Below are 19,194 nucleotides of genomic sequence, written 5' to 3' on the forward strand. Positions count from 1 at the left end.
GGGCTTTTAACTGGGCCTTGAACACTGCCAGAGATGGAGCCCGCAGTAGGGATTGAGGCAGCTTGTTCCAAGCAAACGGCACAGCAAGGTAGAAGGGACGGAGTCTGGAGCTGGCAGTTGAAGAGAAGAGCACAGATAGGAGGGACTTCCCAGGCAGTGCCTTCTAACTCTTCAATACAGCCTTTCATGATCCCCCTGCATTGCAACTGTCCTTTTTATCTGTTTTACAGCTATCCGGGTTATTCAGAGCATTTAGGAAGAGATAAATATCACATCCACTCCAAACACATGTATTTTTAGTAAGCAAAATGAAGAATAAGTCACCTGAAAATTTTATATTAGGACACCTTGCTTGAGCAGTGTTTTCTGGAGTGTGGCAAGAAAACAGCTACTAATAGTGGGATGTTATCTTGCAGAGTGATGAAGGGTAGCAAATCAAAGAGAAGAGAGAGTGTGGAGAAATTAACACTTCAATGGGCTAGCTGTGACCTCCAGCAGGAGAGGCAAAGCAACTTAATGAAATTTTAATTATAGATGCCAAACAGTGCACCAGTCCTGGGAACCAGAACAGACCTTCCAGGACCACTGAGGTATTATCATCTCTTCCCCTGGGAGGAAACTGCATGATCCTCCAATGCTGAGACAGGTGTTGGGTTAATGACTTACAAACATGCTTTGCTATGCGTTAATTGTACTGTAGAATGATTAAATAAGAAAGAGATAAGTAATGGGCTTTTGGAGAGGGAGGGAAAAGGGGACTTGTACAACACTGCACTCAGACAAGCCTGGTTAAAGAGAAATATAAGACGTACCTTCTGGATAAAGAGCAAGATGAGTAAGAATCTAGACAATGACCTAGAATGCAGAGATTCGCAGATAGCAGGCATTTGTAGACATGTATCACGTGTCTATGAGATACAGACAACATGCAGACCAGAGAATTCATCCTTAAGGAATTTTCTTCCTTCTGGTTTGCAAGGCAAACTAAATCATTCTCTATTGCATAAACATTAAAGATGTGGGTAAAATTTTGGAGACTGAGGGCCAGATTCTCAAACCTAACCGTGCCCTTAACAATGGTCGCTAAACCAGTTCCAGCCAGTTTAGTGTACCAGTATTTTACAAGCTGATTATCAGAATGGCTCACCATGATCTTTTCTGAGCTTCCTAGCAGTCTCCGACTCTGCCATGGAAATGTAGTACAACATGGCCATTAATATTTAAATGGTAGTAAAATGGACTCATTAATATCTAAAGGCACATTCTGGGTGATTCTCTATCATCCCTAAACTCCTTATGCCACATGTGCAGGCAAAATTCTCCAGCAGGGTCTGAGCTGTTGTAGCCTTACGTTCTGGTCATGCCTGAGCACTGATTGGCAAATTTTTTTTAGAAGACCCTCTGATTCCTCCCTCCCACTGATCCCCCCCAGAGCCATTTGATGCCCCCAACAATGCCAGCATTCCCTGCCCTCACTCCCACTGCCAGCCCCCACACCATATCTTTGGGATGAAGGCCAGTGGGAGGGATGCTTACTCCCTCCAGCCGGCAGGCCCACCTCTTCAAAATGTCAGGCCTTCCCCTTCCCAGCACATCCTAGGATGCACTGGGGAGGGGCCTAAGGCTCTGGTTGGCCCAGGCACCTAAGACCTCTCCCACAGGAGGGGCCTTAATCATCTGGGCCAATCAGGGCCTTAAGCCCCTTCCCGGTGCATCCTTCACCTCCAGGATTTTAGCTTCAATTGTAAACCCTATGGGGAAAGGACGCACTAACCTTGTGGCACTCCTTTGTACACTCATGGCAATTCACAGTTACTAAATATTCTTTTGATAACTATTCATGAAGGCACTTGAGGTAGAGAGAAACAAAGAAGGATTAATGCCAGGGCTCAGGGTAAAGACACTTGAACAGTGAGCATTATTTCCTTACATATGTATGACATAATGGACAAGGAAAATAGCTACTGTACGTGAATATAAATCATGTTGAACTACTACTGGAATAGTATAAGCCAATAATCAAAATAAATAATGTTTTGCCTTTTTAGGTGTTTCATTGTATTATGGTGACATCATGAATTCCATATATATAAATGTTCTACCATGCTGTCTGTTATGGTGTATCATTTGTATTCTGCTGACATTTATCATATTTCTGTTATACGAGTGTTCTGCTGTGCTGTTCTCATATATACATTACTGCCACTATATCATATTTTTGCTATTATAGTGGTATCTCGGAATCCGAACGCCCCAGAACTCAAACAACTTGGAATCTGAACTATTTTTTTAAATTAAATTAAATTTTGCCCTGGAATCCGAATGCTGCTTTAGAATTTGAACATAGGGGAACTGCAAGGGTTGCTCAGCCCAAAGTAGAGAATGACATGGGGAAAACATTTTTCACCGTTCCCGCCCCGTCTCCGTGAGCGCATCCCCGTCCCCGCCCCGTCTCCATGAGCTCATTCCCCGTCCCTGTCCCTGCCCCGTCCCCGCCTTGCAAACTGTCAGACCCATCTGAACAAGCCTCAAATAGTTATGATTTTATACTGAACTTATTTTATTAAAGTATAAAAAGAGACAATATTCTGTACAATTGTCATTTTATAAACACAAATAACACAGAGCAAAGATCAACAAAACCCCTGTCTCCCCTCCTTTTCACAAATATCCCCTCCACTATTGTGAAAACTTAACAAACCAAATTACTACAGAATGCTACTTAGAAAAATCAAGCTAACAGAATACTTCAGTCACACATGACAGGAACAGTGTTAGGGGAGTGCAACTAGAGCAACAGCCCACTGGTCAGAGAGCCCTAATCCAGCTGGAAGCTAAAGAAGCACAGCCTGGGCTTTGCGGTCCCCAGTTATGTCTAATACCAGCTCTAGCAGGATACATATTTCAAATCTGAAATATTCTAATCACAAAATATAAAATAAATTTATTTTTTCTACCTTTTGTTGTCTGGTAATTTTATTCTTCAAATCACATTGGTCTCAGGCTTTGGTTTTGGGTTCCTTCTGTCTTCATCGTGGCATGGCTGGCTCCTGAAGGTAAAATAGTAGGCAAGAGTAACTGGGGAGGAGATGCCGAGTCTGACAGGGGCGCAATTATTTTTACCACAGGAGCAAGACTTTTCACCGCTCCCACAGGGCGGTAAAAGGTCTTGTCCCTGTGTCATTCTCTAGCCCAAAGCTTCCCCTCTGACGCAGGGCTGTTCCCTGTTTCTGCCCGGGCGGTTCGCATCAGAGGGAAGCTTTGGGCTGAGTACCGCTTGCAGTTGCCGTTGCCGATCTTGTTGTCTATGCCAGTTGAGGTGCCCGATCTTGCTGCCTCTGCCAGGGGGGGCCCAACCTTGCTGTCTATGCCACAGCGCATTGTCCCTGCACAGCCCAAAACAAATCCAGTGTGTATGCTGTTAAAATTATTTGAAAATCTGAGTTTGTGGGACCAAGGAACGGATTAATCCAGTTTCTATTATTTTCAATGGGAAAAATTGTCTTAAAACTCGAACATTTTGGAACTCAAATGGGGTTCTGGAATAGATTAAGTTCGGATTCCGAGGTACCACTGTATTAAGATTTAGGATTTTAGGGCTCCTTTTACTAAGCTGCTATAGCGTTTTTACTGCACGCAGGATTTCAGTGCGTGCTAAACCCGCACTACGTGGCTAAAACCGCTATTGCAGCTTAGTAAAAGGAGCCCTTAAATTTGCCTATTTCCAGATATATCTCCTTGAACTAACAGTCTGTTATCTCACAACTGATATGCTGTTAATACAATATAAGTTGTCTATGGCAAACTAATCTTGTTGTACACAAGCTCTAGCTGACCTTTTCAGCATCCCTTTTTCCTATGGTACCAGAACAGGAGGCAATTAAACCCAGCCTCTCTTCCTTCTTTCCCCTAGACTCAGCTAAGGATCGCAGAGCTACAGAACACACTCCAACACTGCAGATCTCATCAGGGACACCATTTCCAACAGAAGCTTTTTAGGCCCTTCATAAATCCTATTAGTATATTCCTGTCCCTGGTGTGATCTCAAAAGGAAGAAGTGGAAGTACGGAAACAATAACAAATTGGAGAGAGAGGAAAAAAAAAATCAAGGTCTGGTCTAACATGTTCCCCCAGAAACCAGATCATTAGGCAGCTGCAAAACTATCAAGGAGTGAAACCTTGCCCTTGGTGCATGTATTCCTGGTTCCAGAAATTAATGATGGGTATACAAAACACCCACTGTGCAAGTAAATACAGTTGAAAAAAAATGAGCGATCTGAGTAATCTTTGCCCTTTAGAGAAACAAAAAGTAAATAAATAAGCCAAAAGCACGAGCAGCTCATGACGGCGAGGATAAGCTGGGGACAGCAGCTCTGTCTGTGACTGTCACATTAGCTCCCTGAGAAGGATGATCGATTACATGCCTCTCACTGGTGAAAGGTTCAGTAGTACAGAGCCTTAGGAATGACCCCTTTCAATGAGGAAGGCAGCATGAATGCTCTCCCTCGAGTCGAGCCAGCGGGACAGCAGATTTCTTAACCTAGGAACATCCCTAAGGTGTTAATTAAGAGATGTCCTTAATGGTCAACTGCCTGCTGGAATCCTGCTTTCAGACAGACCTGCCAACCTCTCTGCTGGATTCAGCACTAGGTACGTACTCAAAAACCAGCACAAGATTATTCAAATGCATCTTAGTAGGTTTATATAAATGTATACATTATTGTGTCTTATTACTACTACTACTTATCACTTCTATAGCACTGCTAGATATATGCAGCACTGTACATTAAAAACATTAAAGAGACAGTCCCTGTTCAGTAGAGCTTACAATCTGAACAAACAGGACAATTAGGGGGTTAGGGAGTTTCTCAGGCATGGTTACTTTATTACAACATGTCTGAGTATATACAGTAGAGCATACATGAGATCTATACATAATCTGGATATATTTAAACGCGAGGTATGTCTTAGAAAAGTATTGTCAACTTTTGAAGGGATAGTAATAATGACAAATAATTATATTATGGTCCAGGTGCCCTGGGTGGCAGACATTATTCTACTTTGTGCCAGAAGCATCCACTGCTGGCCTCATTTCCTCTATTTCATTTAATGTAGTGTCTTATATACCGCTAAATCTCCCAAAGAATTCGAGGCGGTTTACAAAACAATTAAATTCACTTATGTAATGGCCAAAAATCTAATCAGGTACTTTGAATTTCCCTCTCTGTCTCAACGCGCTCACAATCTAACTAAAGTACCTATGAAAGAAATAATTACTTACTCATCTTGTTCTGGGGCCCAGGGATGACTGTTAAAACACTGCCCTCTGCTGCACAGTCAGCATTTAAAGGAGTCTCCCTCTCCAGGCTGCAGGCAACTAGAAACATATAGGCAGCCATGCTGGAGAGCACTCCAAGGGAACGTGGCAATAACATAAAATGAACGAGATCAGGAGAAAGAAATGTATTCTGGAAAATATAAGAAAAAGAATTTGATGTGCTATCAAAGTGGCATGGCTGTCTTTGTAAATTCCTAGCAGAGAGCCTAATGTACTAAAACACCCACAGACACATCAGCAATCACAGGTAATTCCTGAATGGTCTCATGTATACCTGGTCCAATTTCAAGGAGAGTCCCCAGTGAAATAAAAGGGCTCCTAAGATCAGGCCCCAAAACTTTGGATAGCCCATGAAATTTTTTCATCAATTTCTGAGATAGTTGAGTGGGGATCTCTAGATCACTTGTCATGCCAGATATATGTCTGGCTGCGGAACAGCAAATGGCTAAAAATGTAAAAAAGGGAGACACAAATTTTTTTCTGATATATTAGTGAAAGGAGAAGGACGAAAAATGGAATTGCGAGACTAAAAGATGCTATGAACCAATATGTGGAGAGTGATGAGGAAAAAGCAAACATGCTTAACGAATACTTCTATTCTGTGCTCTTGGAAGAAAATCCTGGAGAAGGACCGAGATTGTCTGGCAAAGTTACAAATGAGAATGGAGTAGATACTGCGCCATTCACAGAAGAAAGTGTTTATGAACAACTTGAAAAATTGAAGGTAGACAAAGCAATGGGACAGGACAGGATATTGAGGGAGCTCACAGAGGTTCTGACGGGTCCTATTAAAGATTTGCTCAACAAATCTTTGGAGACAGGAGTGGTTCCTGGAAATTGGAGAAGAGCGGATTTGGTGCCAATTCACAAAAGTGGTCACAGAGATGAAGTGGGAAACTACAAGCCGGTAAGCCTCACTTTGGTTATTGGAAAAATAATGGAAGCATTGCTGAAAGGCAGGATAGTGAAATTCCTAGAATCTAATGAGTTACAGGATCCGAGGCAACATGGTTTTACTAAAGGTAAATCATGGCCTAATGAACCTGATTGAATTTTTTGATTGGGTGACCAGAGAATTGGATCAAGGACATATGCTAGAAGTAATTTACATAGATTTCAGCAAAGTCTTTGACACAGTTCCTCATAGGAGGCTCTTGAACAAACTTGATGGGCTAAAGTTAGGACCCAAAGTGGTGAACTGAATTAGAAACTGGTTGACAGACAGACACCAGAGGGTGGTGGTTAATGGAATTCGCTTGGAAGAGGGAAAGGTGAGTAGTGGAGTCCCTCGGGGATTGGTGCTGGGGCCGATCCTGTTCAATATGTTTGTGAGCGACACTGCTGAAGGGTTAGAAGGAAAGGTTTGCCTTTTTTACAGATGATACCAAGATTTGTAACAGAGTAGACACTAAGAAGGGAGTGGAAAACTTGAAAAAGAATCTGCAAAAGTTAGAGGAATGATCTAATATCTGGCAACTAAAATTAAATACAGAGAAGTGCAGAGTAATGCCTTTGAGGATTAGAAATCTGAAGGAGCCATATGTGATGGGAGATGAGATGCTGATATGCATGAATGGTGAGAAGAACCTTGGGGTAATAGTGTCCAAAGATCTAAAGGCAAAGAAACAGTGTGACAAGGCGGTGGCTGTTGCCAGAAGGATGTTAGGCTGTATAGAGCGAGGCATAACCAATAGAAGAAGGTGTTAATGCAACTGTATATGTCGTTGGCTGTGGCCCCACTTGTTCATTTTGGAGACCGTATCTGGCAAAGGACATAAGAAAACTTGAAGCAGTCCAGAGGAAGGTGACGAAAATGGTAGGAAGTTTGCGCCAAAAGACATATGGAGAGACTGAAAGCCCTGAATATGTATACCCTAGAGGAAAGGGGGGACAGGGGAGAAATGATTCAGACATTCAAATACTTGATAGGTAGTAACATAGAACAAAATCTTTTCCAGAGAAACGAAAATGGTAAATCCAGAGCACATAATTTGAGGTTGAGGGGTGGTAGACCCAAGAGTAATGTTAGGAAATTCTTCTTTACAGAGACGGTGGTTGATGCCTGGAATGTGTTCCCGAGTGAGGTGGTGGAGAGCAAAATGGTGACAGAGTTAAAAAAAAGCATGGGATGAACACAGAGGATTTCTAATCAGAAAATATTGAAGAACTACGGCCAATACTGGGCAGACTTGCACGGTCTATATCCTGTATATGGCCATTCATCTGAAGATGGGCTGAAGTGAGGTTTGACGGAGACTCCAGTAGATGGAACCTAAGCACAGCTCTGGGATTTTGGCCCAGAAATATCTAAGAAAAAGAACAATTTAAATTAAAACATTAATTTATAGAGCGTGTGTGATTGGACAGACTGGATGGACCATTCGGGTCCTTATCTGTCACCATTTACTATGTTGCTATGTTTTACTATGTTACTGTTATTAGCATGAAGACATCAGGATTTAAGAATTAGGACCTTAGTGAAATTATTAGCATAAGTTTAAATGATCAGCCCTAGTAAAATTTCAAAAATGCCAATTTAGAAGCATAACTCTAAAGCAGTGGTCTCAATTCTCAAACTCAAACCCTTTGCAGGGCCACCTTTAGTACCAAGTAGGCACTTGGAGGGCCTCAGAAAAAATAGTTAATGTCTTATTAAAGAAATGACAATTTTGCATGAGGTAAAACTCTTTATAGTTTATAAATCTTTCCTTTTGGCTAAGTCTTAATAATAATGTAATTTATAGTGAAACTGTTTTATTTTTGTGATTATGATAAACATACTGAGGGCCTCAAAATAGTACCTGGCGGGCCGCATGTGGCCCCTGGGCCACGAGTTTGAGACCACTGATCTAAAGTATGTGCAAGGTTACTACAGTTTATGGTGTAGTTATTTTCAGTTTCTGTAGAAAGGGGCTGCTTGTGATTTTCTTGATGTTGCCAGAAATAAACCCATTGGGTAACAGATGTGCTATTCCAGGAGTAGGGAACTCCAGAGCCGTATTCCAGTCGGGTTTTCAGGATTTCCCCAATGAATATGCATTGAAAGCAGTGCATGCAAATAGATCTCATGCATATTCATTGGGGGAAATCCTGAAAACCCGACTGGAATACGGCTCTCGAGGACTGGAGTGCCCTACCCCTGTGCTATTCCAAAACTCTGCCCACAATGTGGCCCTCTGTGTTTAACGTGATTGCTTATTTTCATTCCCTGCTTTATTTAATTATGTCCAACAGTGAAATGCCTATCCAGAACATTTAACCCCATCACAGAGTACAGTACATCATGAATTAACCAAAGAGTTAAACATTAAAAAAATAAGAAATAAGATACACTTATAAAGAATTATACAATAGAACTTATTTAAAAAAAAAAAAAAGCAACAACCATGGACTGAGTATCATAATCCCTAAAGAAGAACACATAGATAGTATTTAATGATCATTTTTTGAAATGCCTCTCCTTCCTTTCAGAAAATCCACACATTTTACATGTGATATACAGAGTTTCCAATACTGATGCTGCTTTTCTCTTCAGCTTCAGGAATCTCTGCACAGTGCACTGAGTGCTAATAACAGGTCTCTTAGGATGAAGATGTCTGGGTCTTCGGTTTTTCTATTATCTCCAGTACAGAGCGCTTAATAAACTGATGTACTCCATTCCACAGCAGGCACACAAACTGTTGTTGACATTTGCAGCTTCTTTGCATTTATAAAACTGCTTAAGATGTCAAAGGCGCTCTGTTGTCTTTGAAAAAGACTAACAGATATGGCTTCTTGTACTCTGCCTGAGAAGATCATAAAAGTGCATTACTGTCACAGCTCAACAGCATGCAATAATCCATACCAGAGCCTGTTTTTATCTCCTGATGTATACAATCCAAAAGCTGTACTAGACTGATTTAAATTATTAGGGAAATGACTCACACCTTGCTGCATGTTAACCATTCATGAACAGTTAACCATAATTCCCATTTAATCAGTTAGCTTAGCAGGGTTTAAAAAAGGTTTAAGTCCGTAGGCCATTATTGAGATGGTTTGGGGAAATCCACTTCTTATTCCTAGGATTAGCAGCATAAAATCTGTTTTACTACTTGGGATCTAGCTAGGTACTTGGGACCTGGGTTGGCTACTGTTGGAAACAGGATGCTGGGCTTGTTGGACCTTCGATCTATTACAGTATGGAAGTTCTTGGTTTTATAAGTACAATATTACAAGCTTTAGCCTTCATCTTCAGACACAGCACAAGGGAAAGCTCTAAGTCTCTATTTTCCAGATTAGAATTGGGAGGAGAGACTTCACTTTACTGTAGTGCCTTAATGGTGCTGATCCAATAAAGTACTTCACTAATGACTAGATTTGCTGAAGTGTGTCCCTCCACTAAGTGTGCACTAAGATATATTATTATGAATGTCACTTTTTATGCAGTGGGACCTATTCACTAATGATTAGCATGATTGGCATTAGCAACTTCTAACTCTCAGTCTGATTTAGACAGAAGTGACAGCCAAAGAAACCTCCTTTCTTTAGCCAATAGATGCAGAAAACTTAGGGGCCTATTTACTGAAGTTGTTCAGTGATTTCATGTCTATGAGTAGACAATCAGATTTTTTTGTTCATGGTAGCACAGGTTCATTCTGTTCTCAATTCAGATGATTTGGTTCTTCTAGTGCAGTGTCTCTCAAACTTTTATTTTAGGTCCAGCACACTAAATGGAGCAAATGTTTTTCACGACACATAATTGAAATTATAAAATTGCAAAACCAACAAAAAATGAAAAATGGAGAGTTATTTATTTACACACACCTCTTTTTTTTTAAACAAAACTATGAAAATGGTTTTTAGTACCAGCCGGCACGCTGAATGTTGTGCGCTGCTCTGACACTCATAGAATTCATATAATGCCGGTTGACATTAAAAACCACTTTCGCAGTTTTGTAAAAGGGGGGGTTAAAGTTCTCTAAGCTATGTATGAGTAATTGTAACAACGGTGAAACTAAAGAAAATAGAACAGAATTGCTAATCAATGTGATGGATGTGCTTGTTTTTGAATGCAAATTAATTCAAAATGTGGCTTAAGAACATAAGAACATAAGCAGTGCCTCCGCCGGGTCAGACCATAGGTCCATCTAGCCCAGCAGTCCGCTCCCGCGGCGGCCCAAACAGGTCATGACCTGTCTAAATCATCAGAAGGGGCCCCCATGCCACCTTGGTTTCCTGATGAGTCCTATCTTCCCATCGAAGTCCTAGCCCTCCGGTCTTGCACATGCACGACCTGGTTGGGTTTCTATACTTTCTCAGTATCCCACGATCCCTTTATCCCCAGGAATCTGTCCAGTCTCTGTTTGAATCCCTGTACCGTACTCTGCCCGATCACTTCCTCCGGTAGCGCATTCCAAGTGTCCACGACCCTTTGGGTGAAGAAAAACTTCCTTGCATTTGTTTTGAACCTATCTCCCTTGAGTTTCTCCGAATGCCCCCTCGTACCTGTTGTCCCCTTCAGCCTGAAGAATCTGTCCCTATCCACCCTCTCTATGCCCCTCATGATCTTGATAATTCACAAACAAGCACACGTTTCATCATCCACCATCTGCAGTTATTTTCTTTTTTTCGATTTAATTTCTATCAGAGCTGAAAATCCAAGTTTGCATTTTTAACGGTATGGCAGTGGCAGTCGTATGAGTATTGGTGCTTTAAGAGACCTTTAAGCTGGTGTCCGGTTTATTTGCACTTACGATTGTATTGTATATAGCAGGCTGTGATGTTTCCAGCCTTGATTTTTGAACTGATTCTCAGAAGAAGCGTGTGGGCGAAACGGGCCCGGCAGGATCAGTGTTAAATTTATAAGATAAGTGAACATATTTAATAAAGTAATTTAAATAATTTTAGGGATTGCTGTATTTTGCACATTAGAAAAGTATAGGAGGAGGAGGAAGACCAATGATTATAATATGGTTTCATTCAGCTTAACAGCTATTTCAGCTGATTTGTATGGAATAAAAAACCCGTCTGAGGTCTTTTCTCCTTCCTCTTTCAAAAGAAGTGGTGACTCAATACTAAAAGCATAAGGCAACCAATTTAGAAGAAATTATTTTTCTTCAAGAACTGATTATATAATCCTAACTTTGTATTCCACTTTGGACATAATTTGCTATTTTGAAGTGTGGAATTTGTATCAAAAACATTTTTGTGTGTTTGTGCTATAATTTGAATGTAGAAGTAGGCCATTCTCAAAAAAAAACCTCATTTTGGATGGTTATTTTTGAGAATGGGATAGATTCCGTACAAACTTAAGGAAGTTCTTCTTCACCCAGAGAGTGGTAGAGAACTGGAATGCTCTTCCAGAGTCTGTTATACACCCTCCAGGGATTCAAGACAAAGTTGGACAAGTTCCTGCTAAACTGGATGTACCCAGGTGAGGCTGGACTCATTTAGAGCACTGGTCATTGACCTGGGGGCCACCGCGTGCTGGTCTGACCTAGCAGTGGCAATTCTTATATTCTTATGTTCCATGTCTTTGCAACAACCTACCTCCTTATATTAAGTCAGAACAGCCATTCCCTATGTTCAAATTCAACTTACCAAAGAGAAAGTGGAGAAGGAACTGTACACATCAACCTGAGATTAAACAGAGTTTATTGAATACAATTAGATCTTATAGTACAAAAGATATAACATGACCATGTGTATTTACCGTGGGGTTGTTTGCCTTGTTTTTTTGGACTGCACTAAATCTCAACTTAAACATTTTATTTTGCATTGGCATAGGTTTTGTACTTTATGCTTCTAAACAGATTTCTGGAACACCTGAAGATAGGGTAGTACCTTAAGTTTACTCTCGGAGCCAGATTCTCAAAACTTTAATGCCGTCGCTAAACTGTTTTCTGGCAGTTTAGCCTGTACGCAGTTTAGCAACGGATTATCAAAAGGGATCATCACCCTCTTTAGCGAGGATTATAGCAGTCTCCAACACTGATATGCAAATGGACTCTTCAACATTGAAATGAGCCCTCCGGTAGATTCTTTAAAAATGCCGAACCATTTTTTAAAAAGCAGTATTGGCTTTTGGCGACTAAAAAAAAGCGACTGGTCCAGGGTTGCTAGTCAGTGTCACAGACTGCTAGAAACCAAACCCCTGTGCTGTGATGCAGCAATAGAGATGCCCATTCTTTCCGCTGCATCACAACACCCCTTCCCTGCAGCAGTGGTGGCAAAACCACCCTGGAACGACGGTGACACTCTCCTGCTGCACAAATCCCTGCCGCAACCTGACCTGGACCCTCCCCCTGCGGCAGGAGAGATGCCCGCACTCTCCCACTGCACAAATCCCCAATGCAATCTTACTCGACCGACCGACCCCCAACCCCCCCCCAACCCCACACAGGGGCTTTAAACAACCTGGGCCAATCAGAGCCTCAGGCCCCTTCCCAGATGCATTGTGAAGGGACCTAAAGCTCTGATTGGCCCGGATGCCCCATAGGACGGGCTTTAGGCATCCGGGTCAATCAGAGCCTTAGGCCCCTTCATGGGAGGGGCCTTATACAACCTGGGCCAATCAGAGCCTCAGGGCGATGGGTACATGCAAATTTAGCGAATCTTCAGCTGCTATCCGCTGACCTTATTTGCATGCAGGTTTTTTGGGGTTTTTTTTGAAAATGTCTCGCTTTTTTAGATTCACTATCAAAACGGCTGCGTTAGCAGACTCGCTTTTTAACGCGGGTTTTTGAAAATCCTGCCCTCAGTTCCTTAATTTGTAATGTGATGACTAATATTTAAGGTCTATGCTATCAATTTTATGGTGTTTTTACTTCCTTTGATTTTATTACCTATGTAAACCAGTTTGACCTTCTTTTAGACAGAGCAGTATAGCAAATTCTGTGCAATAAAGGGTCGTGGATTTGATATGTCACTTTTCTGGGATACAACCAAAGCAGTTTACATATTCTGTGCAGGTATAGTACCTTCTCTGTCCCTAGGGGGCTCACAATCTGTTTTTGTACCTAAGGCAAAATGGTGGGTTAAGTGACTTGTCCAGGGTCAACAGGAGGAAAAAACTTGTATCCCTTAGTAAGAAAGCAGTTCATACTGTATGCTGGGTGGGGTGAGGGATTCCATCTAGGGCTCTGTCACCAAAAGGTTCAATACTGTGCCTGCATCACAGCAGCAACTCAAACAAAAGAAGAAGGGGGCGGGGCAAAGAGCACTAGAGGCACTGGGGTGGTTTAAGAGGATGGAATTAAAGGCAGCTGGGTTACAAGTTTTACCACTTTCTATATCTAAGATGAGAATTGGAGCCCAGGAACTCTCTCCCCCATGCACTCCTCATGCAGAAGAAATACTAGGACAAAAATCTTTCCTCCATCACTCCTGTCAGTAACATTTTCCTGCTGGATACCAACTTTGCAAGTAACCTTAGCACCTGGGAGTTAAGACTCAGTAGATCTTGTGGAATCGGACACCCCCATGAATACCTGCCACAATCCTGGGATTCTGACAACAGTTACTAGTTCTTAAATATTTTCTGAAGGGTTGGGATCAATTTAATCATACGTTTTTTTTGTCCATAAGCACCATCTCCCCTCATGCTGACTATATCTATATATTGTGAAGTCTCACTAAGTAAATATCATGGAACAAATTCCCAGTGGAAGGAACCCAGAATATTTCACAGCTGGAGTAAGAACACAGCAGCTTCCCAACCAGCAACCAACATCTGGGCGCAAAAGCCATGTGAGCGGTAAATGAACAGTCCCTGGGTTTTGAACGAAGGCATTTATTAGCTGAGCAGGGAATAGTTGCTAATCAGGAATGTGTTTAATGGAATGACACAGAGGACAGGATCGTTATGGATTACGTGCTCTGAATTCTATTTGCTACGCGGAATGAATAAAAATGACAGGTTGCTGCGATTATGGATATGTTGCTAGTCATATGAATAATCCATTTTTAAATACCGCACAGATGTCATGCCATACATTTTCTGGAACGATTATGTTCACAGTCTAGGATATAAGTGAAATACAAGGGGAATCCCGTTATAAGGATCAGATCTAATCATCCTTATATCAAAAATACAATTAGAATAGACAAGTGAATTACTACCTGGGTGCAGATTTCCGGAGTGTATGAGGCGATTTGGACCATAAATCGCTGTCTTGTAATGTAGATAGGGTAAAAAGAAAAGATACACCAGACAGTCACATTTCTGTCACCTTGTGGATCTTATAAACAAGAAGGATCTTAAAATGGGGCTGCCGAACCCCATGCGAAGGTTTTTGATGGAGAAGCATAAAAGATGAAGAAATCTCCAAACAATCCTGGTGCTCACCGTACAAATGTTTTTTTTAAATACCCTGAGTGAGGAGAATGACTGTCACCTCTCTTCTCCACCCGTCTCCCCCCAAAACTTCCAGTTTGCAGATCAGTACAGATTCTCCCTTTCTGCTATAAAAGTTTATTTTTTATTTTTTTCAACGCATGCAACAGACCAAGAAATATGAACTCTGAATGCCAAACCTGTTGGCCAGAAGTCTCTGAGACACTATTACAATCGTTTAAAAGTGGATCTGGGATACCAGTAACCCAGTTACCATCTGTATATTTAAAGGTTGCGGTCCTTATATTATCTCAGCTTTGCTGTATAATTATGATGATTTGGGGCAGAGGCAACAGCACATAAAAAAGCCCCTCTCCATAGGTAATTCAGTTAGACAAGCAAAATCATTATGCGTCCTCCCTTTTTGATCTGGTGCAGCATTTACTTGCTAAGGAGGTTGAAGGGAAAAAAAAAACCTCCAAGTTTTAGTAAGCTGGGTCCTGGACCATCACGCCCAGCCACATTTGAATGCCGCAACACTGATCCCTATCGAGTTTTTGAAAGCTTGCCACTGATAAATCCGAGGAATGAATCAAAGCAACTGGGAGGGGGGTGCTGAAAAGTTCTCAGCCAAACCAAGAAGGGACTGATGTGGATATGGTTCAATCAATGGTCTGAAACAATATCAAAACACAGGGATTGGCACTTAACGAAAATACGATAACACTCTTTTCAGCTACAGTGGCAAATTAACGCTCAAAATTTAAGAAGTTAGTTGGTTGATTGGGCTGAGAACTTTTCAGCACTTCCTTGTAAAACAATTGAAAAAGACTTTTTTTAAAAAAAAAAAACCATGAAGGCTGGTGGGGAAGGGGGAAACATGGCCCTAGTATGAGGTGCGTACCCGTAAAATGCAAGAAATGCAATATATACTGTACTTGGACAAGAAAGAACAATTAAAGAATATGATGACAAAAGGGGGATGGGGTAAAACGCGGACCTCGCGGATCTAAAACCACACGTCCTTAAAAATCCAAGGTCCGTGCATTGACAAATCCGCCTTCGCTTTCCCTGCAGCTCAGCTCAGGCCCCCAGCTCCCTTGTGGACCTCATGGATCTGAACTGCATGTCACATCCTTAAAAATCCGAGGCCCGTGCCACTTTTAGTCTCTGGCTCTGACAGAGCTCTATGACAATTGAACTCTGACGGATCCTAATGCTTTTCCCTCCCTATGCTAGGATCCGTCAGAGTTCAATTGTCATAGAGCTCTGTCAGAGCCAGAGACTAAAAGTGGCGCGGACCTCGGATTTTTAAGGATGTGACGTGCAGTTCAGATCCGTGAGGTCCACAAGGGAGCCGGGGGCCTGAGCTGAGCTGCAGGGAAAGCGAAGGCGGACTTGTCAATGCACGGAGCTCGGATTTTTAAGGACGTGCGGTTTTAGATCCGCGAGGTCCTTAAGGTCCGTGTTTTACCCCTTCCCGACAAAAGGTAACAGAGTTCCATTTCCTGGAAAGTTGCCCGAGAGCCAGACGAACCTAGCGGATCTTGCCAGGGAGACAGTCCAATGAACTGATGGCAAGGTGGAAGGTAACAAACATTTCCAGGTCCGCCACCAACCTATGTGAGAAATTAAAGCACCAATTCTGCTCGGCAGAATTCAGTTCCTACAAACCATCTAAGCTGCACGCCTCATCAGATTTTCCTTTTGGTCGAAGTTGCTTTTGCTGCGTTCTGCAGTGAGGAACAACCTTCCTAACCTCACAGTGGGGAGCTGAAGCAGACCTCACAAGGAATGTTCGTCACTGGCGAGAGAGGCCAAACGAAGGCCGATACAGATGTGCTATTATATGTGCCTGGGTTTCAATGTCCCCAGCATGGGGTGACAGAAGGACCCTGATACTTCCTGTTGGCTCTCTAACGAGCCTGGATTCAAAATTTCAAACCAGAAAAAGATATCTCTAGCTAGAGCTGCAGTATTTCTGTTTCCATCAAGACTACCAGATGAGAAGGACTCAACCTGCAGGGACACACCACCCAGTTCCAGCCTCGCAGCCGCTGCCTTTATCGGTGGCAAGTCAAACGCGCACAAGGCAAATGTGCGCGGACAATTGCGCTCAGACGTCTTCGCGCGTTGGACTATGAACCGCCTTTATCCATTGGCTTTAGTTCAATTTCGAATAAGTTTAAAAACCTGGCTGTTTTCACAATAGTTCATTTGATTTTGGCGGCCCTATAGTCATTTTTAAGCAATTCAACATACTTTTTTCTAACTTTTTCCAACCAATTTCTGTTTTTATCCCACAGTTTTTACTTGTTATGTTTCTTTTTTTTTTTTTAACGAACTGTAAACCTAGTCGAGCTCCTCAGGGAGTAGATTCGGTATATAAAATGAAGATTAGATTTGCTTGTTTTGAGCAAACTCTGCTAAAAGTGGCACCGCCCCCCTCCCCCCACCAGCACCCTAAAAGCACTTACTGCCTGCCCCCCCCCCCTCGCACTTACCTGCCAAGAACTGGACGGAATCTCGTTGAATCTCCGCAGCCCCCCGAAAGTGTGGCAACCGGAGACCTGAGCGGGGCCCCGGGAGCAATGCCAGAGCAAGCCGAAGCTCAGCGGCTCCTCGCCTTTCACGATCCACGCCGACGAGACGAAGCCGAAGCCGCACACGGCCGCCAGGCAGGAGGACAGCAGGAGCCAGAAGCAGCCCACGCAGCCCAGCATCCTCCGAGCCGGGCTCCAGGAGCCCGCGGGCAGCTCCAGCCCCGGCGGCTTCTTCCGATCCAGCCACGAATGCATGGGAGCTCTAGACACCAGCTACCATCGTCGCCCTTCTCCGGTTACATCACACACCCCCCCCGGGGAAAAAAAGAAGAAGAAAACGCTCATAAGCAGCCTCTGGGGGGGCAGGAAATGCCCATGAAGAAGACGGTGGTGGTGGCGATTAACGGTAAAGTTTGGGCTCCTTCCCGCGAAGGGAGGGAGGCTAGTGAGTCCGCCCAGCGCTGGTGATCCCTCTGAGACAGGGGGAGGGGGAGATCGCAGCCTTAGAATCCCGGCAGGTGCCCCCCCTAGGGCGTAGTCGCCCGCTTAGGCAGCCGAGCACCTTTGCCTAGTCTACGTCCGAACCTCTCTGCTTTAGGCTCGATCCAGACGGGCAAGAGGAACGTGGCGAAGTCTGAAAAGAGAGAGATGAAAGCAGCGCCTTGTCAAATGAGCCCAGTGGTGTGCCGAGTTCTTTGGCTTCTTTCTTGGGGAGAAGGCAGGGCTAAGCAACCTAAGGAGGGGGGGGACAATGAGAGAAATTAAGTGCAAGCCAACAACATTTCAAAGCAGGCACTTACTTGCTTTTTGGAACATTTTTTTTTAAAACTAAAACAAATGTTTGAAACTGTTACACATTGTTGTCAACAGATTTGGAAGGAAAATACGTGGCGAACTGATTGGAGAAGATCACTGTTCATACCTATAATGAAGAAAGGTAGAAACATAGAAAATGGTGGCAGAAAAGGACCATAGCCCATCGAGTCTGCCCCTGCCAAGTATCTGCCCCCCTGAATTTACTCCCTTAAAGATCCCACGTGAGCATCCCATTTTCTCTTAAAATCCGTCACGTTGCTGGCCTCAATCACCTGCAGTGGGAGTCTGTTCCACTGATCCACCACTCTTTCGGTGAAGAAGTACTTTCTGGAGTCCCCATGAAACTTCCCTCCCCTGATTTTCAGTGGATGCCCTCTGGTGGTCGAGGGTCCCACGAGACAGAAGACATTATCTTCCGACTTGATAGTGGCGTACCAAGGGGGCAGGGGGTGGGGCATACCGCCCCCGGGTGCCAGCTATGAGGGTGTTCCCAGCCTTGGAGTCACGGCCCGGCCCCAAGGCTCTGAGTAGCCCCCGTGGCCCAGCATGTTCCCAGCCTTCTCGTCCGGTCCGATGTCCCTGTACCTTCCATCAAGCTGAAAAAAACTGCCGGCCTCGGAGTGATTCAGCTACGTCGCCCGCGGCTCCCCTTCTTGCGTTCCGCGTCTGCCAATGATGCAACTTCCTGTTTCCGCCCAGGTGGATCATGGCAGAGGCTGGGGGCGACGTAGTAGAATCACTGCTGAGGCCGGCAGTTTTTTCAGCATCGGACCAGCAAAGGTTATTCCTAAAAATATTTTTTTTACATGGAGGTGTCAAAAAATGATGGGCCCCGGGTATCACATACCCTAGGTACGCCACTGAAGAAAGGTAAAGATTTTGAGCTTGAAGGCAATTGAATAGAAGATTAAAGGATTTCAATCTCCTTGGCTCTTTCGTAAACAAAGAAGCAACTAGCAGGGAGGAAATACTCTGCAGAATAGTACTTGGTCGCTCTTCAATGAAGACTCTCGACAAGGTATTCAAAAGGCAAATGAAGATCAGACTTGTCCATGCACTCATTTTTTCAGTGGTCAGTTATGCGAAAGCTGGACACTACGGAAACAAGACAGAAAGAAGACTGACTCATTTGAGTTTTGGTGCTGGAGGATTTTAGGCATGCCACGGACTGCTAGAAGAATAAC

The 19,194-nt window shown here is 43.3% G+C and overlaps 1 protein-coding gene across 1 annotated transcript in view; it reads right to left on the reverse strand.

Annotated features, from left to right (window-relative positions):
* LOC117349409 (transmembrane protein 211-like) overlaps positions 1–17,757 on the reverse strand; it is a 253,462-nt gene extending 235,705 nt beyond the window's left edge. The window contains exon 1 of the mRNA XM_033922848.1: positions 17,156–17,757. Coding sequence (XP_033778739.1) covers positions 17,156–17,449 — 294 coding nt within the window. The 5' untranslated portion in view covers positions 17,450–17,757. The remainder of the gene's footprint in view (positions 1–17,155) is intronic.
* Between the last annotated feature and the right edge of the window lie 1,437 nt (positions 17,758–19,194).

The sequence above is a fragment of the Geotrypetes seraphini genome, chromosome 15, assembly GCF_902459505.1.
Source record: "Geotrypetes seraphini chromosome 15, aGeoSer1.1, whole genome shotgun sequence".
NCBI classification, from domain to species: Eukaryota; Metazoa; Chordata; class Amphibia; order Gymnophiona; family Dermophiidae; genus Geotrypetes; species Geotrypetes seraphini.